This window comes from Gracilinanus agilis, chromosome 2 (genome assembly GCF_016433145.1).
Source record: "Gracilinanus agilis isolate LMUSP501 chromosome 2, AgileGrace, whole genome shotgun sequence".
In the NCBI taxonomy this organism is placed as follows: domain Eukaryota; kingdom Metazoa; phylum Chordata; class Mammalia; order Didelphimorphia; family Didelphidae; genus Gracilinanus; species Gracilinanus agilis.
The window spans coordinates 95,708,982-95,731,463 of record NC_058131.1 but is presented as its reverse complement, the minus strand read 5'-3'; the positions used below and the strand labels follow the sequence as shown (position 1 = coordinate 95,731,463).

The 22,482-nt window shown below is 36.9% G+C and overlaps 1 protein-coding gene across 1 annotated transcript; it reads left to right on the top strand.

The window, feature by feature from the left end:
- Positions 1–329: 329 nt before the first annotated feature.
- CALM2 (calmodulin 2) lies at positions 330–15,450 on the top strand. Its single transcript, XM_044663299.1, has 6 exons — positions 330–387; positions 6,485–6,515; positions 11,989–12,132; positions 12,243–12,349; positions 12,540–12,675; positions 14,791–15,450. The coding sequence occupies exons 1-6, from the start codon at positions 385–387 to the stop codon at positions 14,817–14,819; spliced, it is 450 nt and encodes a 149-aa protein (XP_044519234.1). The 5' UTR covers positions 330–384; the 3' UTR covers positions 14,820–15,450.
- Positions 15,451–22,482: the final 7,032 nt, after the last annotated feature.

Below are 22,482 nucleotides of genomic sequence, written 5' to 3'. Positions count from 1 at the left end.
GGGCGCGTCAGCACTTCTTTTCATTGCTACCTCGGTGCTTCTCCGCGCCGCAAAATAGCGCCCCTGAGGAGACGCTCTCCTCTTGTTCCAACCGCCTCCAAAGGGTTAGAACCAGCTTAGGTCATCCCCTTCAAACCTTTACTTGTCACCGTTGCACCGGTTTGCCCAATAGCTAGGGATGAAGGGATCTGGAGAACGCTGTGGGGGGAGGGGATTGGCTCGGGATCGTTCGCGATGTTCCGTTATCTGGCTTGGGGCGGAGGGATACGGACGGAGGGAGGTGTTTATGAGGCGCTGTGGGCGGCAGAGGAGTATTAGTCCGAGTGCAGCCACCGAGCGTGGAGGTTGTCTGGTAGGAACTTGGGCACTAGTAGAGCGAGCAGCATGGTAAGTGCGTCTTCTTGGCCGCTCGGACCTGGGCCCTCTGGGGAAGAAACTAAAGCCGGGGTGCTAGGGGCTCCCCTCCTTCCCCTTCTCAAGGAGTGGGTCTCCTCCGGGAGTTGGCTCTGAGGGGGTCGGCAACGGTTGTGTCGCAGGTGTCCCTTCCCCGCCCCCACCTTCTTTATGGAGGTAACCCCGGTTGGACTAGAGGCCGCTCGGAGAGCAACCCTAGGCGGGGAGTCGTTCCTTGAAAGGCTTGGTTGTCCTAAAGGGGAAACGATGTGCGTGGGGAAGCGGAGGGTGGGGGTTGTGCTGGATCTGAGGAAGGGGAGGAAAGAATCAGCCCGGGGCGGGGGAGGAGGATCTGGGAGGGAGGGGCGGGAAGCGACTATTCTCGAGGGCCTTTCGGAGACCCAGAAGATTCAAAATGAAAACGGACAGTGCCGGCGCCCGGAAGCGGCTTTGTCCCTTTTTAGCCCGCCACGAGCCCAGAGGGGCGCGTGGACCCTCCCCACCCCCCGGGGCGGGGGCTGTTTTTTTTCTCCCGCTGTGGAGGATGGGGTGTCGCGGAGACGCGCGGTGCTCGACTGCCCCCGCGCTCGCGAGGGGCGGGGGGTGGGGCCGCGCGGGAGGCCGCGGCCCCCGGCTCCTCGAGTGCTGCGCTGGCACCTGCGGGACTGCGGACTTGTCCGCGCTTCGCACCGGCTGCTGGGAAGAGACCAGCCCCGGATGGGATGGGCGGGGGAGGGGGGCCGATCTCCGCAGCGGCCCATCCCCCTCTGCGGGCTGGCGGGCGGAGGAAAGCGGAGCCGAATCCCAGTGGTTCCACCCCATCCCGGCGGGGTTTCCGTTCCCCCCTCCCCTCGCCTGCCGCCAGGCATTTTCTCCTCTTCGGAGGAGCTGGACACCCCTTACTCGAGGACTTGAGAGGGGGGAGGGCGGCAGAAAGGCCCTCGAAAGGGAGCCGAGAACCCCTTCTAGCGCGGCGTCTTTGGTGCATTAACTACCTTTAAGGCAATACTTATTCTACCTCGATTTTTTTTCTTTAAAGAAGAAAATCAATAGGATTTAGAATGTGATGTTATCAGCTTTGGAAGAGAAATCCCTAGAACCTTCTGATATGTCTGCTTTGCTACAGTTCAATTTACTTGTGAAAGTATTGGAGATCAAAAATACTTGTAATGCGTATTAATATGTGGGGTGAAATTTTTAAAAGGATTCTTTTGACATTTGAGAGTTGGTCTTGTGATTTCTCTCCTATAAAAACGAGGTCAGTAATTTGCAATACTCATTTTATGCTGCCTTCTGCCAAGTGGCTTATTGTCATGGGTGTGCCCAGGAGGCAAGGTGACATCTTAAACATGAGTCCCTGCCAACTGAAACCTCCACTCGAACTTAATGGGTGTGGGGAATCGAGCTGCGTGGACCAGTTAGTGTTCCTTTCACCCTGATAAAGTGGCCTAAACCACGATGGGAATATTTTATATTGAATTTGTATAGGTCAGTTCAGCTAGCTAACTCTGTACTTGTCCAATAGCAGGTAACTGGGTATAGAACAGGTGCAGGATATAAATGCCAAGTTCTGATGTATTGTGGTATGCTTGAGGCTTGGGTGGGTTAAGTTGACTCGCCCCTTTGCACATAATGGGAACTAAAATTGCGGATGGACCATTACTGGCTTGGGGGAATGCAGATTTATCCCCGATTAAAAAAGGAACAAACTTAGAAATACGTTTTATTTATTTGCACATAATGTGTACACCTGTCACAGTTTTTTTATGATGATTTTGGACTTAAGCTTTAGAAGGTAGTTCTCTCTTCCCGGTTTCCTCTTCTCCCTCTCCAAACTAAAGACTTAACCAAGAACAGTGAAATTGGTCTTTTACCTATATTTGGCTCTCTCTAATGAGGACCTCAAGGGACTTTTTAAAAAAAGAATGATGCAAATTAAACTGTTAATAAAGACAGATACAAATGAACACTTTATTTCTATTATTTCCCCACTGCAGGCCTTGGATTGACTTGAGTCCTTGGGGTCTGGGGAAGGGAGGATATTGGAGAAAAGTGGTTTTAACAAACATGCCCTTGGCCTAAAAGGAAATCATGGATGTGTGAAAGAACTAGTGATCCAATATGGATTATACAGATTGTTTACATTCAGTTATTGATACCATCAAACAATTGAAACTGGTATGCTTCCAAGAAGTTATTCCCCACCCAGACCTTCCCTACTTCCCCATAAGACCTAATACACATGTAATAACTATGATCTTTTATTTCTCACCTGCAACTTTATATGAAGTGAGTAACTTGACTATTCTGTTAACCTGCAAAGGGGGTCATCTTTAATTAGTGCTGTACCAGAAAGTCAAGAGATGGAAGTGAGATCACTAGACATGTTGGGGGGGGGGGTGTTGGAGGGAGTGAGATTGGGAGCAGGAGCAGTGTCTTACTTTGTCTTAAATGCTTCTGTTCTTCTCAGAGCTGCTGTTCTGACCCATAGAAGTGTTAAACAGCCATAACCAAATTGAGATCCTCTTTTACAGTATAAGAAATTGTGGTCATTAACTTGAGACCAAATATTTACTGTGGTGACCGCTGCCTAATACACTAGACTCCTTTTAAAATATAAATCTTTCCTTTTAAAACAAGGAAAACGTTAATGAGATGGATTGGTAAATTTTTCTAAAATGAACTTTAGAAGAATGGATTTAGAGGTATGCCAGTAACTCAACTCTGGATTGAAAATGGTCTTTCAAATAACCAGTGGTTGGTTTGTAAGCAGTAATGACTTTTTTCCTTCTGTTTTCAATAGGCCACTAGGAATATTCCTATTTGGCCTTTTAAGAGGTTCTGTACATGGTGAGTTTGTAGGTGATCTAGATCTTGAGAATAATAGAAAATCAAAGTAGTGAGGGAATTTGGCTAGAGCAGTTAGCTTTTAAGAGACAAACGAGAAATATTCAGCACTTTTTATAATCAACATTAATGTTTTGCATTTCAGTCTCTAGAGGGTAAGAGTAGTAGGAAGCAAACTATACCAATAGTTAAGGTGCTAAGGGAGTAAGAAGTAGTCATCTCTCTTGTGACCTCTACTTACTTTCTGAGATAAACATGCATTAATGAGCTTGATTTTTTTTTTAATAGCTAAAAAGAGTTGAGGATAATTTTAATTTGGTGAGCCCTAAAAACAAAAATTTATTCAGTTGCAGTAGAACAAGGTTTACAAGTTTGGAATGTTACTACATTATTTTACTAAGCTTCAAGACAAGCTTTATTTTTTTTCTCTCAGGAAAGTCAGGAATTTTGAAGGTTCTTTTATGAACATTACTTCGCATTGCATTCTGTTTCCAACTTTAAGCAAAAATTGTAAAACCTTCAGAAAACCATCTGAGTGATTGGAGCCTTGGGGACAAACTTTTGAGAAATACTCTATTCCCTCGTTTGTTCTTGTACCTAACCCAGCATCCCTAGACACCTGCAGTGATCTCCTTTTAATTGGTCTTAAATATCTTTAAGCATTTTTCTGCCTGGAGTCATGGGGCTAGACCAGATGACTTAAGATACTTTCCAACTATTTCATATTCGCTTTTAATGTTAGAATTAACTCTTTGGGTCCCCTTTAATTTACTTTAAACTAATTTAATTTCCCTGATACCTGGTAACTTGGGACTTTTTTTTTATTTGAATGTAGCCAAATTTCATCAAGCCATCAAGTTACGTTTTCTATTTGAAAGAAAAAAAAGATTTTTAGATTGCCCATGCTGCTGGTTTCCCTTTGTATATTATTGAGTTGAATAATATTTAAATTTGTTGACACTTCAAAGATAAAATGACCCTTAATGCTAGATAGACCTGGTGCCTAGCAACTATAGAAACGATGCTTTGTTCTTCCTGCTTGAATATAATAATTTGAATGCTGTTGGTTGCAGCACTGGACAGCACCATTCTTTAAAACAACATGTTGGGATCCCATTCTCTAGGGAGTTTCTCAGCCATAGTATGTTTTATTTTGGGTTCTCTTCCAAATAAATTTTCTCTGATTTAACTGAGATGATCATGATTTTTGTTTATCCAAAATTTCCCTAGTTTAGCAAGATCTATGCAATTGCTTTTTGAAACTACTCTTGAGGACCTGAGGCGCCCCATGACAATGTCTAGTTCATTGTGAGCCTCCCAAATTTTGCTTTAAGATCCTTGATTGCAAAGCATATTTTTCCAGTTCTGACCAAAACTATAACAAGAAATAGATATTTTTGAGACTTCTAATTGTGTTTTTTTAATGATATGTTTTCATTAACTTTTGTTTTTCTTTATAATTTTGTGTTTTAGGCATTCTAAAAAATATTCTGTGGAAAGATCCATAGGTTTCATCAGATCGTAACTGGTCCATGATACAAAAAAACTGGCTAAGAATTCCTCATCTAAATGATCTCCCTTGTTACTAGTGCCCACTCTATTTACCTTTTTAAAATTTTGTGTGTGTACATACATACATACATACATACATACATACATACATGTATATATAGGTCTCCTGATAGAATATAAGCTCCTTGAATACAAGGGCTGTTTGGTTTTTTTCTTCCTCCCCACATATCCACAGCATTTAACACAGCACCTACAATAGACAATTGTATGCCCATTAGTCTATAGGAAAGCCACCTCAATGAAATAGTGTGGATAGTCTGGAGATCATTATAATAAAAATTAGTTTATTAGTTCATATGTAGCTTTTGAACTCCTGGGATAAATGCATAAGAAAATAGAAATATTTAATTTTGAGAAACAAAGTCTGGTACTGGAAGTTGAGAGAAAATCCTTTTTTTGCTTTTTCTGAGTGTAGACACCTCTGCAAATAATCCATATTTATATAGTACTTTTAAGGTTTAAAAATAAATTTCTCAGCAATTCTGGACCCGTGCAAGATTTTGAAGTTAGGCAGATTTGTCTTTGTCCTTTCCGCTAATGATTGTCTTCTCCCTCTTATTTCCTTTCCCTATATTCCTGATAGCTAGAAAAAAGAGAGATGTGTTTACTTATTCACATTAAGATGGCAATGTCACATTAAGATATTGCCATTTCTGCAGGTTTTTGCATTTAAGGAAAATTTATTGTAGCTAGTCAGTGATTTTTACAAAAGAATGATTCTAGAAATGAAATTTCCAGGTAAGGAAAGGGCTTTCCTGGCTACTTAGCCAGTACTAAACAAGCAGATAGAATGCTTAATAGAAAAAGGAGAAAACTAATTGAGTTTTGAGCTAACTAAATGAGCCACAAATTTGAACAACTTGAGAGTCAGAAGTTTAAAGTAAAAAATTTGTAGGACTTATTGAAAAAAAAAAGCTGGAGTAAATATCTCTGGGAATTATTTGACTTCTCTAACCCCAGCCTTTACCAGAAGATAACATATGAGCAAGTGGTGTGGGTCAACTCCTCTTAGAGAAAATGTTCAAAGCAAGCAGCATAGCTGAGTAACTTGAATATCTGACTTATGAATTTAGACTTTTAAATAGTGTTTTTGCTTAATTTTCTTTTATGTTTGAGAAAATGGGGAAGACAAATTCAGTCACCCAGCTTTGGAGAAAGCACAATAATATTCTGTAAAAGTCATAAGAGTAAAATAACCCTTATTTTTTCTCTATTCTATCATGATAAAACACTTCTCAATATTCCTAGCATTTATGTAGTGCTTAAAAATTTGCAAAGTACTTTATAGATACCTTATTTGTATATACCTTTGGGGAGGTAGGTGCTGTTATCTCCATTTTACAGAAGATGTAACTGAGATAGAAAGAGGTTTAAGTGACTTCTCCATGGCCACATAGCTAGTAAGTGTTTGAGACCAAATTCAAACTTTGTTCTTGCATGCTATACACTTCAGATTTTCAAAATAACCTGTAATATGTGACTATTTTAAACATAATGGTTAAAGAACTCAGTGTTTTTCTCTTGAGTGTAAGTTATTTTGCCTAAGTTCTTAGTATACTAAATGCTCATGATTTTAAAATATTGAACTTCATAAAGGCTTAGGAGATTTTTATACATGTTTCTTAAAAACTTGTAGATTTTATCTCATTCTGAAATCTGTCTTTGTTTGCAGGCTGATCAACTGACAGAAGAGCAAATTGCAGGTGAGCCAAATACCTTGATAATTATCCTACCTCACTAGATTTTACTCAGTTGTTTGATCAGTGGTATAAAATTGAATCATTGGTTTATTCTCACATGAAAATACTGGCATAGGTTTTTAGAGGGACTTTTGGTTCAGCACTTGTAGAAAGGTAATAAAAATATCTAATTAGAGACAAAATCCTAACCTCTTGCTGTATTGTAACTTCAAATATAGGTAGGCCCAGTGACAGTTTATCAAGAAAACAAATGAAGCTACATTTGAAAAGAGTTTTAGTACCCTATGAGCCACGTGATAGATTTTTCAGTTATAGCAACTCCTGAAGTCATAGAGCAATTGTACTCTACATTAGTATAGGTACTCCCTTAACAAAAAATGGGTTTTCGAAGAATTTAAGTAAGCATGGAAAATAGAGCACTGTGATATGCCCCACCTTCTTCAACTGTAAAATGAGAAAGTTGGAGCAGATGGTTTTCCTGGTCCATTCTAGCCCTAGATTCATGGATCCCTATGAGTTTGTTTTGAAGAATGAGAAGGTAAGCATACGAATGATACACATACATCTATGTATATTGTGTGTATATATGCTTATATGCTTTAGTCATTTGCAGTTTGGGTCTTACTTTAAAAACAAAGTTAATCTTGAAATTTCATGATTCTTTTTGTAGGTACTCTTTCCTGGCTAAAGAATAGCAAACATTCTGGACAATTTAGCCATATTTTAAGTAGAATTAATAGCATTCTTTAATTACCTCTTGATGCTAAAAAGAAAGACCAGGCAGATGTTGCATAGCCCTTTTGGAAATTGTCAAATAGTGGGATTTGAATGGATCCGGGATCCAGAATTGGATCATGCAACATTTTAGTTTGTATAGTAGTCAACTAAAGAATAGTAATTATCCTAAAACAAGTTCTAAATAGAGTTCATTGTTGATGAATTTATATTACCTATAATGAAAGTTAGCTTTTTTTTTTTTTCTTTAAAGAAATTGCCACATGTTACAGTTTAAACAAATTTCACAAATCTCTAGTCTAATGTGAAAGTCCTTTTGGCTCTGAAACTAAAACTCCCTAAATTTGTTCTGGAAATTTAACTATATATAAAACATTCAGGTTAACATAAAAATATTAATGTACGTTGTGGCAAAAGGAACATTACAGAGACAATAGAAAAATTTAAAGATATTTGATGTGTGATAGATGCTACGTCAGAATGTTTAATCTTTGAAAATATTCTTGGTTAATGATGACTCCCATCCTTTCCAACCTTAAATCAATGATCCTTTGATGGTTCTATAACAACAACCCCTCATGAAATAATTTGAGAGCATATGGGTTACATGTATCATTTAACTTGCTGACCTTGTATAAAGCTTTTGACTGATATAAACAGCAGGATGGGGTTATTGTGGTATAGTGGAAAGAGTGATGAACTTTGCAGAGTCAGAAGATCTTTGCTGTTTGCTTGAGAGCTATGAACTCAGACAAATAAGTGTTCTATAAAGTGTCGCTACTTTATTTCTCCTTAGTTTAACATATTAAAGTCCTAAGCTTCTTTACTTGGGTCAGGTTTTAAATTTAAAGTACAAAATTAAGGCAGCTTTTGAAATAATTTGTTATTTTCTTGGAACTCCTGGAACTAATCAGGCCCAAAGTTTTAAATCTCCTGGTAAGATATTAATTTGAACGTATTTCATCAATTGTTAAAATTAATGGAAGTATCAAATGTGAGTGCATTATTTTCTTGAAGGGTAGAAAACTTGCTTAGGACTGAGAGTTTCTAAGTAAATGCAGAAACATCCTTGCATGAATACTTTTATTAAGAACCTATTTTGAGGTTTACTATTGCTTGATGTATCAAGTTCAAATTCTTCCCTGATTTTCAAGGTCTTCTTTAATCTGATTTTTAATTTTATCTAATTTTTTAAATATAATTTTAATTTAATCTTTAATCTCTATGTACTTGCCTTTCCACCATGTCCTTTTGTACTCACATATATGCTTTGTTCTCCTTGGGTAAATTTCTTTGTTGCCCCTATAGATGCTATGCTTATTCCTACTTCTGTGCCTTTGGTAATGCTCCCTATCAAAGTTCTGCTCATCTTGCCTTATGGATCTCTCTTCCCCAACTTTAGCCTATATTTAACTGTCACTGAACTAGACTGAAAATTTTGATACTACCAATAAATTATTTTTTACTGTTCTTTGCTAAGAAGAATCCTCGATAAATTTTTTATACATTAAAAGCATCGTGTTTGATTTTTTAAAAAAATTTATTTTAAGCCCTTACCTTCTGCCCAGAAGGGGCTAGGCAATGGGGGTTAAGTGACTTGCTCCAGGGTCACCCAGCTAGGAAGTGTCTGAGACCAAATTTGAACCTAGGACCTCCCATCCCTAGGCCTGGCTCTCAATCAATCCACTGAACTACTGGGGTCGAGTAAGATAAATACTGCTAGTCTCCTTAGTTGTAGTGCTTTGTGGTATTGGATGCATAAAGCTTTTAATAGTGTTATTTTGGAGGGATACTATGAAAAGATTCCTGAGATGAGCTTTTCAAGTTGGAATATTTTATATACCATATCTTATTTGTAACTTAGAATAACATATAATGAAGCATTAGTACCAAAGGCATTGTGTCCCCCATTTTACATGAAGAAACGTGAGAAGTTCTATATCTTGCCCAGTGTCATTGGTGGAATTTAAATCCAAGTCATTTTCTGATTCCAAGGCTAGTATTGCCTCCTATGCCACACATCTCTGAATTTAGTATAATATAGTTTATGACACAAAAGTGACGTGCTAGGTTTACCATTTGCATAGTTGAAAGCTAGTAGCAACAGTAAGTGCAGTAAAACACATGACCCTTAAGGGAAGTTCTTCCCAAAGAATAAGCGATCAGGTGTTATAGTTCAAAGTGAATGTCTTGAATACTTTTGACTATATTCTTTAGCTGTCATTTTTTTCAGGATTCACTCCACATTTTTAATCATAGGAAGGATCTATTTAGTAAATTGGGCTGTCTATAGAGTGTTGTTAAAATGTTTTAAATAGAAATGAGGATTTTCTTGATAAAAGTTTCAATTTAAGCATACTTAGAACAGATCCAATAGATCTTGTTTTTAATATCAGTTACAGTAGAAGCTAACTATTCTTATGTTGCTGAGGATACTTGGTATTCTATAGCAGTGTGAATGAAAATTGACTCTTGGTTTCATGTTCCAAACCTTTCCTGTGAATTGTAGCTAGGATTACTTACTTGTATACTGTTTAACAGTGCAATTCAGGAATATAGGTGACCTGTAGGCATTTGAACTAGAGAAGGTGTCTTATTCAGAATGGTTTTGAGTAGAGAAGTCCTATACTAAATTTAGTGACTTGCACATATATTCCCCAGCACTGTCCCCCTCCTCCCACCCCAACTCTTTTTCTTCTGTTTAACTTTAAGTAAACTATAATGTATAATGGCTTGACAAGACCCTGTCTTGCTTTGTCTCCTTTGAGTTCTTTCTTATATATCTCCAAATAGGAATAGCTTTAGTTTACTGACAGTTGGTTGCTTATTGTATAATTATGGTTTAGTTTTTTTGTACCCCAGCATTTTTTTATATTCCTGAAGTCCATATTCATGTGCCACACAGGAAAGGAGAGCTTATTTTCAAATACCTTTAGCAGAGTATTGGTGGTAATTGTTTTCAAAAGTGATTAGAAAAAAAGCACAAGGTCAAACTGTAACCCTAAGTAAGTACCATGTGGGTTATATAAAAACATACTACTCTTAATATGTTTTTCCTTAAAGTCAGAGGGGAAACTTAAAATATTACCTGCCTTTAAATAATTTGAAAATATTTATCCATCTTGGGTGGGGATTAAAATAGTATCCTTTCAAGCCTATATGTGTGTATGTATGGATGTGTATGTGTATGAAAATCATTTCTGAAATAGCTCTGAGAGTTTAATAGGTTTTGTTACTTTAATAATCAAATTAGTAATTACTTAATGTGCGGATTTAAACTAAAACTGCCCATTGTCAGATGAATGGATACTACCTGTAGCCTAATATATGGCCATTCACATATGAATATAGCCATGTAGAATCTGTTCTTAGCAGTGACTGGTTTATTGGTTTGTCTGACAGAATATTTACACCCAAATTCTGTATCACAGAGGCAGTTATCAGAAGATTTTTACCTTCCCTCTTCAACTTATTTCTTTCTCCTTTTCTCTGAAGCCAGTCAATTTCTGAAAACATTGTTTATTACATTTTCTTGTTGTAACACTTAGGACCAAATTATTCATCCCTGGTGCTTTTGGATGATATAAGTCCATTAAGAAAGTAAAGTAAAAATAGAAGCAGGAAAGTTATGTTGCAAGGAGCTATTGATAAACCTGCATAGAAGCAGGTAAAGATACAGAGACTGATCATTCTGTGGCTCAGTATTTTAATCCCTGGATTTAAATTATGTCTCTTATACTTGGCCAGTTGCTCATTATCAATTTATATACCTTAGGGTATTTTGCTAACAGCCTATTAAAAATATAGTGTATTCTGTCTAATATAGAACTAGCCAAAGAATTCAAAAGGGGAGGGGGGTTATTGTTAATTTGTGGAACCTATCCTAACCAGTCAAATGACTGTTTTTTCTAGTTCCCTTTACCACTAGTAGAAATTAAATGTACTTAACTAATTTTACTAATATAAAGATTTAAAGCCACTTGGCCCTAAATTCAGGAGGGGGCAGTCATTAGAGCTGATAAGTTAATTTAATAAAAAACAAAATTAATAACCCTGTCTTCAGGGAAGATTATAATAATTCAATGGAGAAGGGGCAGTATGAAAATACACAGGTTGTAATTTGAAAAAGACAAGATTATTTCATTTTAACAAGGTAAAAATGATGCTTCACTCCAGGTCAGAATTGGACATTGTAAGTTAACATGCCCTTAAGATGAAGTTCCTTTCAAGAAATCTACTTTGCCTAATCTTAAGAAGTGTCTTTAAAAAAGTAGTAGTTAAACAGTTAAGCATTTATTAAATTCCACTTGCTGGAAATACTGGCAAAATTTAAATCCACCCTTCCCTCAAGGAACTGCTAACATTCTATTTTGGGAGACATATACACACCCAAAATGGATACAAGGTAATTTAGGAACGGGATTAGAGAAAAGTCATGCTTTGGGGTGTATAACTTTTGGAGTTGTCTCAAGCTGAGCTTTCAATGAAACTAGGGAATCTAGGTGTAAGTAAGGGTGAAGAGAGCACATGCATAGTCTAATCAATTGACTTAAAATACTTTGAAATTCTGTTGTATTGTTTGTAGTAATCAAAAGCCAAATGAATAGTTAAATCTCCAGTTTCCCGGTTGTCTTGGGAATATGTCCTAGTGATGAAAGCCAAATGTGTGTTGAGTAAGAATCCAAAGACTTTTTATTTATTGGGATAACCAAAACCTATATTATGATCTGTTTTTAAACAGAATTCAAAGAAGCCTTTTCACTATTTGACAAGGATGGAGATGGTACTATAACAACAAAGGAATTGGGAACTGTAATGAGGTCACTTGGGCAAAACCCCACTGAAGCTGAATTGCAGGATATGATTAATGAAGTAGATGCTGATGGTAAGATTTAATGTTTCTGCTGCCAGGGAAAGCGGGGAAGGAACAAGTTACAGTTGTGGTCATGGAATTTTTGAGCTCAAAGATTTTAATGTGTCTATATGACTTTTCAGGTAATGGCACAATTGACTTTCCAGAATTTCTGACTATGATGGCAAGAAAAATGAAAGACACAGACAGTGAAGAAGAAATTAGAGAAGCATTCCGTGTGTTTGACAAGGTACACAAAAACACCCTTCATTCTAGTACCTTCAGCATGAACATCAAGACCTTTTTTTATACTTTTAGGAACTTTTTTTGCAAGGGGAGGAGAGAATGTGGCAAGAACAAGAGACAAACTCAATTTCTAAAGATTCTTCCTTGCATTTGCTATATCACTATTTAAAGGCTCAACTAAATTTTTGTCTTAGGATGGCAATGGTTATATTAGTGCAGCAGAACTTCGCCATGTGATGACAAACCTTGGAGAGAAGTTAACAGACGAAGAGGTTGATGAAATGATCAGGGAAGCAGATATTGATGGTGATGGTCAAGTAAACTATGAAGGTAATCTTTTGCTTCTCTCGCTGTTTTGATCTTAAGCCAGAAGTATTGTTTGCTAGGAAAAAACTAAGATGAAAGTGAATTGGATTATGGGAAATTAGGATGTCAAGGTATAGAATCCTTTTCTTTACTTGAAATAGAAATCTTCTAAAATTCCCAATATATTCCATTCATCTCAGTTTAAGAACACATATCCCACCCCATCTGACACCCAGTTGATGGGAAAACTCACCTGAATGCCTATTCTACTTCTGAAAACTGAAAAAAAAATTTAAGTATAGATTCTTGTTTACATCATTTCTTTCTGTAGTTTTCTTGATCTCTGAGGGCAGAAGAACAAAATCATTTGTTCCACAGAATAGCCCTTCATCCTTTTTCCCCATTCTAGGTTTTAACCCCATGTTCTCTGACATGGTTTTAAGTTTTCTCCTCCTGATCACCCTTCCAGTTACTGTTCCTTAAAAGGACCTTTCAACTACCTTGGAATGTAATGAGCTGTTTGGCTTCTGTTGATGGTAGTCCCAGGTGGCCTTGAAGCCGCCAAGTGTCTTCTTAGCCATTCTTCTCTCATCCTTTACTTGTACAGTTGAGTTCTTCGTTCAGAGGGTAAGCTAGGACTAGCTGACATTTATATAGCACTTTAATTTACAAAATGATTTGTATTCCTGATTTTATTTGAGCCTTACAACTCTTTGAAATAGGTACTACAAGCGACTGTTCTCAGTTTCAAAGAGATGTTTTTGATTGTCTTAACACCAAGTTCAGCACTATTTACTGTTATGTTAACTTTCATCTTATTAGATTCACATAATCTTTGTAGTTTTGATGTTCTTTTAGGTCCCAGTTTGTTCTCTTATAATTTTTTTGTCATATAAAAATCGGATAATTTTTATATATTTTATATATATTTATAATCCATGCCTTCAAGTCCCAACTTATAAAAATGCATAACTAGATAGATTTCCAGGATACTCACCAGAGCTTTGTGCTCAGTCATTTCCACTATTTCAAGTCTTAATCTCACCAGAACAGTGGTTTGATACCCAATCATGCCCACAAGTTTTTTTTAGTGTCCTGGGATATAATTCAAATTAAAATCATGAGAAACAGTAGTGATAGAAGGAATCTTAAATCATTTAGCCAAAATCCCCTTAATATTCAAATGAGGAAACTGGTCCATAGTCTCAAGGTCACAGAGCTAGAATTCAAACACATTTTTAAATTCCAAGTTCAAAACATTCATTGGGAGCAAATAGATACTCTTAGGATTTCCTCACTTATTTAGGCTTCAGTTCTATGTTAACTATTTGTGTAATATATTTCTGAAACTGAAAAATAATTTTCCTTAGGAAAAGTAACTACAAAATTGTATCCAATAATCTGCCATTCTTGGTTTTATTGTCCCATCCCTTCTTGGAATTTTTGCTCTCCTAACAAATTTTTGACCTTATCAATTCAGACTTGATTTATTGGGGCTTTAGTCCATTATTGGTACTGCTATTATTTGGAACTGAGTTTGGTGTATTGCCACAGCTAATTTTAAATACTTCTATTCCTCATTGCATTTGTTTGCCTTTGTTCATGAGAGCATCTCATGAACTTTGTGAATCACAACTTAAAGTCCAAATTTGTCTGGAACTTGAAAAAAGTACTCTCAGTGAAACCTGTCTTAAACTACATGTAGTATCTAGTTACTTGAGCCCCCATGGCATTAACTGCTTTTTATCCCCAAATAGCATAACTATTAAGAACCTAAATCTGAGGGACTAGATTTCAGCTAATAAAACCGATTGCATTAAAGATAGTTGTAGTTTGCAAAATGAGATTGGTATAAATTAGTAAGATTGCTTAGAGTAACTAAGACATTTTTCCTAGTTATCTTCACATATAACTATTCGTAACTGCTATGCCAATGTGCTCTAATTATAAGCCCTATATCTTAGAAATTGATTCTAACTTTGAAGAAAACTTACACTATTTTACTCATAAGTCTATATGGTTTTGATAGGAATAGTAGATCTATAGTATATTGGGAGTGGTGGAGAAAAAAGTATAGGATAATTTAATATTAATGATAAAAGGAAAAGTATGCAACTTATATGTACTTTTTTTTTACAGAGTTTGTACAAATGATGACAGCAAAGTGAAGACATTGTACAGAATGTGTTAGAATTTCTTGTACAAAATTGTTTATTTGCCTTTTCTTTGTTTGTAACTTATCTGTAAAAGGTTTTCCCCCCTACTGTCAAAAGGATATGCATGTGTAGTAATTAGGACTTCATTCCTCCATGTTTTTCTTCCCCTTATCTTACTGTCATTGTCCTGAAACTTTATTTTGGAAAATTGATCAAGTAACATGTTGCATGTGGCTTACTCTGGATATATCTAAGCCCTTCTGCACATCTAAACTTAGATGGAGTTGGTCAAATGAGGGAACATCTGGGTTATGCCTTTCTTTTTTTTAAAGAAGTAGTTTTCTTTAGGAGCTGTCAGCATGTTGTTGTTGAAGTGTGGAGTTGTAACTCTGCGTGGACTATGGACAGTCAACAATATGTACTTAAAAGTTGCACTATTGCAAAACGGGTGTATTATCCAGGTACTCGTACACTATTTTTTTGTACTGCTGGTCCTGTACCAGAAAACATTTTCTTCTATTGTTACTTGCTTTTTAAACTTTGTTTAGCCACTTATTTAAAAAAAATCTGCTTATGGCACAATTTGCCTCAAATCCATTCCAAGTTGTATATTTGTTTTCCAATAAAAAATAATTACAATTTATCCATTGTTTCTTTGTATCTTTGAGTTATTTAAATTATGTAAATACTTTTATCTTCAGAATTAAGAATCTATTGGTGAATAAGGCAAGAAGAGGGTTAACCAACTTAAAATATATTCATGTAAAGAAATTTGGAGAGTACTTTCTTGCATTCATGCCATTTTAATCCCTTTTAAAAATAATTTTGATTCATATCCATCTATGTCCGTCCTGGATAGTATTGTAAGAAAAGAGTCTCCAAATGTGACAATAGAAACATTTTATTTCTTGTTGACTTAGAGCAAATCAGTTTCCAAGATTTTATCTTTGCTTTAGTTATAGGAATCATCAATTTTTTAGTACTTTAGTGTGACTGAGCTCTTTGGGAAAAAAAATAAAAATAAAAAAAACATGTCCATATTCTGTGATTTTAGGAGATTTCAAAATTAATGGCATCTCCTGACCTCATCAGGATTGATGCTTTTATTATTTTATAAAGTTTTACAGTGTATTAAGTGCTTATCCTGGGCAAAAAAACCCAAAGGAAATCATTGCCTTCATCATCATAGAGCTTGTTTTAGATTAGTTAATGACTACAGAACAGTTTATAAAGGTATATGTTGGAAATTGATTCTATGTTTGAAATTCAGTCAATGTTCTGTGAACATTTATTAAGTGCCTGCTCCATGCCAGGCACTGTGCTAATAAGCACTGAGGATTTAGAGGGAAAAAGGCAGAAGATAGTCCCCATCCTCAAGGAGCTCACAATCTAATAATAGTCCATTTTGTGCCAAAGGATCATTGATTCATATGCCTCAGAGAATTTTTAAATAGAAACTTCCTAGTGAAGCATTTGAACCACCTGTCCCTCCATTTTGCAGTAGTAAAGTAAAATGGAATGAAATCTGGGTATAAATTAAGTATATATTTCTAAAAGGAAATATTAGTTATTTGACCAATGAAAAGATTCCAAAACATCAAAATGCAATATTAACATGAAAATACTTTATTATATAACCAAATGAAAGCACTTTAATTCTATTGTTGGCATGTTACTAGTTTAGAATCAGAATTACGGAGTTACAGAAATTCCTTGTAATATGGGCTTAGTGTATCTTTTTCATGAAACTAATTTTGCTTTGGCTATATTTCTAACCTAGTTGCATATTGAGAGGTGATATCATGGGAGAGGAAAAAAGAAAAGGGGGGAATCCAGCTATAACTACATCTTGATTTTTTTTTTTAATACTGAATATGTTGAAAACCAGAAAAATATTTCCATATACAAAGTTAGAGCAAGGAAAAAAAACAACTGTGTTAAGCTTGCATGTGTTTTTAAGTATAAAATATGTGTTACTTTTGAAGATTTGCTCATCTGTGGTAGGAAAACTTTCACTGGATAATCTGAGAGTTCATATTTTTTAGTTTTACCTAGAATTGTCCAATGGCCTCTTTTGCTCTCTTCTCCCTGATCTTCTAGAAGATTTGAAGTGTATAGTTGATTATTCATGACAATGTACTTAATAGGCCCAGTTTCTGCTTATTAGTAATTTGGAACATTCTTTATTGTCAATATTGAACAACCCCACTGTTTTGTGTGCCATTTATTCCTTGTGTTTGTATTCAACAAATATTTATATTTTTAAAGTTCTCCCAAGTCAGTCTTTTTACTAGTGACTGGTGTGTGCCGAATACAACTGTGTAACTTGTTCCAACTAAAAGGAAGCATGAAATTAACAGGTCCAATCCCTATACCTATGTTAAGAAATAAGTACTTGGTATGGGTAATGCCTCCATTAAAGTCCTCTGGTACTTCATGGTGTGGTGACTGGATTCTTGAAGGTTATATCAACAAAACAAGCTTTCATAGGTTTGAAACATGGGCCTGGTGCACTTTGTCAGGACCAACCTAGCTAAGTGTGGAGAAAATTATCACTAAATTAGTTAACAATGAATTTATCTTAAATAATTCTCAAATACCACATTGTATAATGGCGTTTTGATTGGTTGAGGGTAAATAGTAGCACTAAATCTAAGGTATTTTGACTTAAATGCAGTGCATCACTAAGGGGGGGAAGGTAGGAAGAAACAAAAGATAGTCTGTTTTACGATCTGAAATAACTGGCTACCAGAAATCAGCACAAGGATTTTTGAAGAGTGATGGCAGAGCAAGTAGAAGAAATGATTGAATTAACACAAATGAAGTTAGAAGGAACATCAATGTTTCAGGTGCAATTTTATGGTGCACCATAAATTCCCTGGGAGTTGGAACTACAATGGAATTGGGACTAAAATGATTTAGACCTATATCACAGCTTGGAAAAGACCGCGGCATTAGGAACAACACATTTTTGAATACTGAGAAACATACATTGTTCATGCATAAATTCTCTAGTTGCAAAGTTGTCACTAAGAGGACAATGCTACCAGCTACTTTTAAAGGTATGGGAAAAGAGGAATAATAAAAGTGTTAGCAATTTCTTCAGACGGATTAGTCACCTACCTATTATTTATCTTAGGAAGAGACCAGAGTTGGATTTGGAAGTAGCTCTTATCCAGAAGATAATAGAAACCAGGAAGGAAGCATTTAATAGAAAACATTTTATGATGTATTTTTGTTTAAAATTCCCCTTTTGTATAAAGAAGCTTAATTATCCCTTACTCCTAGACTGGGGTTTTTAAAGGTAGGTAGGTAGTAGGCCCTCCTCACTTAAAGCTAACTCATTGTAATTGAGGAAATGGCCCAAGACCAGTTAGTAATATATTACCAAGGTCACTCAGCCCAGTGTGTGGAGCTCACTTCTCCATCTTTGCTTTTGCCTGCCTTAGTACCCTAAACAAAACATTTCCTTGGGCTTTTTAAAAATAAAGAACTTTTTCCTTACTGCTTTTGTTTTAATGGTAAGCACCCTAAATAAATGCATGTCCAAGCATTGCTCTGTTTGATATGCCTAAATTACAAAGTATTAAATGTTTCCCACGTAGACGTGTTATTGCCTACAAGGAAACATCTGCCTGCCTTCATCTAAACATGCTTTCTTTTATCTCCCTGAAACCCTTTTGTGCCTATTTTTAAAAATTAGACTTTTTAAAACTACCGCTGGCCCAGAGTTTGCATTCAGCTTCTAATCCTTGTCTCTGGTTTCCGCTAATGTAAAATGGGGAAAATTTTCCTTGAAGTTATCGCCTACTTCCCAGATTTGTTCTGCGGGAAAAAACCCTTCCAAAGCGCTGTGTATAGGAGCTTTGGCCGGGATTTTTTTCAGAGCAGCTTTGTTGCTGCCTTATGTTTACCGGGTTTTAGAGTTACTTAAAGCAGAAGAGATCTTGACTCGCTTAGCCCCACCCCCTTCAAATTCCAGATCCTGACGCATGCCCAGGGAGGCCTCTTGGCTTCAGCATTGCGGGTCTCGAGTTAGTCCCTGGTCTGAGCTCTGCTGAGTGTGTATGTGGAACCTTGCCCTGTCAGTTTTCTAGGATCGGAAGTGAAAGAATTAGAACAGAAATAAAAGGAACGGGGAGTGAATGGCTCTCCTTCATCAAAAATAAGTTCAACCTACTTAAGCTAAGTAAATCACTTAACAGAACAAGCCCAGAAAAGGGAGGGAATTGCTGATAATTCGCGAACTGCTGGGACTGCGGTAGCTCGGGGTAGATAAAATGCCAGGCTTAGAGACGAGAGGGCCTCGGTTCAAATGTGTTCTCAGACACTAAAGTGACCGTGGACAAGTCATTTAACCCCTATTGCCCCAGCCTTTCTGCTCTGCCTTGGATCTGATGGGATCAACTAAGACCGAAGGAAAAGGTTTAAAAAAAACCTGCTGGGACTAGAACTGGGCTTCATTCAATTCAGTTCTTTAAACTTTAGGTTTGCGTCTGAGGTTGAGGAGGTTGTTTCGTACCTCGATCTGCCCTTCTTAGTAGAAAAATTTGTTTTGTCATCTTAGGTTTTCACACCCTGGATCCATCCTCTGACTTTTCCCTAGAGAACCTGCCTACATCATTTTAGTTCTGTATCCCCAAGTCGTCCCATTATCCCGGCGGCGGGGATGGGGGATGGGCGGTGTGTCTTCACCCTTCTCCACCCCATCCCCCCCGCGCCCCCGCCCGGGGCTGCGGCGACGAGCGTGAGCGGACATCTGTTTCCTAGCAACAGGAAGTCACCAGTTTAAGCCGTGACCCAAGGAAAGTCTTGGCCGGGAGCTGTTCTCCGAGATTTCCAAGAGAACTAGGTGATGCCGGAGGCAGACCCCTTAGGACTCAGGCCGCTTCCCTTTGCCCCCCCCCCCCTTGCCCCCAAGTCGGGGGACATTCTCCCGGCCTCTTCCCGTAGGGCACCGGATCCCGCCAGCGCCTGCTCTCCCGGCCCATTCTCCCCTGTAGATCTATTTTCCCAAATCATCACAGATTTCTTCCCTTCTCGTGCCAGTGGAATGGGACCTAGGAACCTAGATGTGTCGTCAGGAAGCCTTCCCTCCCTCGCCCTACTCCATTCTACAGAAGGAAGTGAAGCCCGGAGACCCCCGGGGACTTCCTCCAAGTCGCCTCCTTATGGGCCGCGGCGGCGTTCTGACCCGGTGCCTCCTGCCTTTATTGCCCTTAAATTCCCCAAAGCTCGGGAGGAGGAAGAGGAGGAGGAGGAGGGAGGTTTTCCTTTTTGTGTGAATCTCTCCTATTATGCAATCCAAAAAAAGATTTTTAAGCGCCATGCTACGTGCCAGGGGGGCAGAAGCTTAACCAGATTTCAAGGGGAAGAAAATGTCTTCCCCCTAAGTGAATGCAAATAGACCAACGAGTGCAAAATCTTGAAAAGTCCTGCAAGCCAAGCAGAGCATCACCCTTTCATTGTCCTTCTTTCCTTGGGGAACGTTGGTTTTGCCCAGGGGAATTCTCCCAAAGTTGGAAACCTGTAAAAATGCTTATTGTTGTGGGTATATTTGTGCAGCACTTTCAGGGTTTGGGAAGGGGTTCAAGCAGACAGGAATGATTTTATATCAGTCTCATAAGATGTTCAGGAAAATGCCACCATTCCAAAGTGATGGGAAAAGATACTTGGAGGAAGAGGCAAGACACAATTAAAAGTGTTTGCCCCCTCCTGCTTTTTGACAAAACCTCAAGATGAGCTAGATGATGTAGGAGTTTCCTTTGCACTAACATTTTAAAAATTTTATTTTTTATTTTATTATTGTTATTATTTCTTATTATCAGTTTTAGCCCTTACCTTCGATCTAAGAATCAATACTGTGTATTGGTTCCAAGGCAGAACAACGGTAGGGGCTAGGCAATAGGTGTTAAGTGACTTGCCCAAGGTCACACAGATAGGCTGTGTCTGAGGTCACATTTGAAAGCAGGACCTCCTGACTCTGAGCCTGGCTCTCAATCCACTGATCCACCTAGCAGCTGCCCCCTTATTTTCATTCATTCATTCATTCATTCATTCATTCATTCATTCATTCATTCATTTTTATCAATTACATGTATTAACAAATTTCCACATAAGTTTTCCAAAGTTACATGATCCAAATTCCTCCCATCCCTCCATCAGGGTTATACAGCTCAGTTATACATTTTAAAGCAATAATTTATTTTGTGTTTTTTTATATTATTTTTCTTACTATATTAGAAAATCAACTTATTTGGCTCATTATTTGCTGAAGCTAACTTAAAGAGTTTTGGGGGAGTTCATTGGGAGGTAAAACTATCTCCATTTCATCAGGCTAATCTTATAAATATTTTTGTCAGGATATTTGTATTACATTGTAATTTACAAAAAAAAAAAACAACTATAATCAAATATTGCAAAAAATATTCGAGTTGTTTAAAGCAATTGATTATTTTTAAGAGCAAAAAAGCAACATAGAAAAAGCCTATATATTTTATTTTTTATTTTTTAATTTTAATTTTGAATATTTTCCCAAAGCCTATATATTTTTAAATGTTAATAGTTTAAGATATTAATGTAAATATTTTTGTATCTTTTTAAACATAGAGAAATTTTACAGCCAGTACAGTAAGAGAAATTTAACATACTGTTATGTTACTAATTTGCCTTGACCTTCATCTTCTTTTTTATTCCTAGATTAGAAAAGCAAGATGAGGTTTCCTTCCCTTATTTCCAAATAATATTCAATTTAAATTGCTCAAAGGAAGAAAAGACTCAGTCTCCAATTTCAAAAGAAGCTGCTGTTGTTGAATGCTGAGTTATCACTTCAGTTTGGTGGATTTCAAGTGCTAAAATGACTTCTAGGGTACTGTTTTCTTTAAAATCTCATCAGCAAATATGTATTTCTTGAATGGTTCATCCTTAGCCCTGAATATATTATTTTTGGTTGTCATGGAGAGATAATGACTAGATGTAGAATGATTAGAGTTAGCACGTCCTCTTGTAGTTACAAATTGACCTGGAAAGTCATGAGACTAAAAAAGAAAGAAAGAAAATAATTGGAAATACACTTTCTTGTGACCTATAAAAGTTTTTCAAAATGGTTCTATGACAATACCTTCTATCCTCTCTAATTTAATATATTAAGGGCAAATGTCAATAACTTAGCTTTTCATATGTCATGGACCTCTTGGGCAGTTTGGTGAAACCTATGGACTCTTTCTCAGGGTAATTGTTGCCTCAATTAATTAAGTATAATTATTATTAAGGAAATGCTAAATTTCTGTTAAAAGTTTTTGTGTGTGTGTGTGTGTGTGTGTTTTTTTTTGCTATCCCAAATTCACTGACCTTCTGATGATCTTCTGAAATCTATAATCATATGGACTTTAGATGAAAGACCTGTGGACTAGGGAGTTTAATTTCTGTCTTTATGTAGTTTTGTTTTCTGGGGAAAAATATTTTAACTGAAATATTTTAGATTAGATTTTTTTTAAGCATTGATTAAAAAAAAAACAAACCACCCTCTCCTAGTAAAATGAGGTGTTAGTGAAAAATTACAATGGATAATAATATGACATTATATAAGGTTCCATAAAAGTCCTTTTACATAAAAGATTTGGTGGGCCCAGAAAGTAATGATACTGTTGAAGGAATCATTATTTTATTCATTGAT

Bases quoted from the DNA above. Each gene is read 5' to 3' on its own strand.
- CALM2 (XM_044663299.1), top strand. The intron at 12,133-12,242 runs GTAAGATTTAAT...ATGACTTTTCAG, and splicing joins TAATGAAGTAGATGCTGATG to GTAATGGCACAATTGACTTT. The intron at 12,676-14,790 runs GTAATCTTTTGC...TTTTTTTTACAG, and splicing joins TGGTCAAGTAAACTATGAAG to AGTTTGTACAAATGATGACA.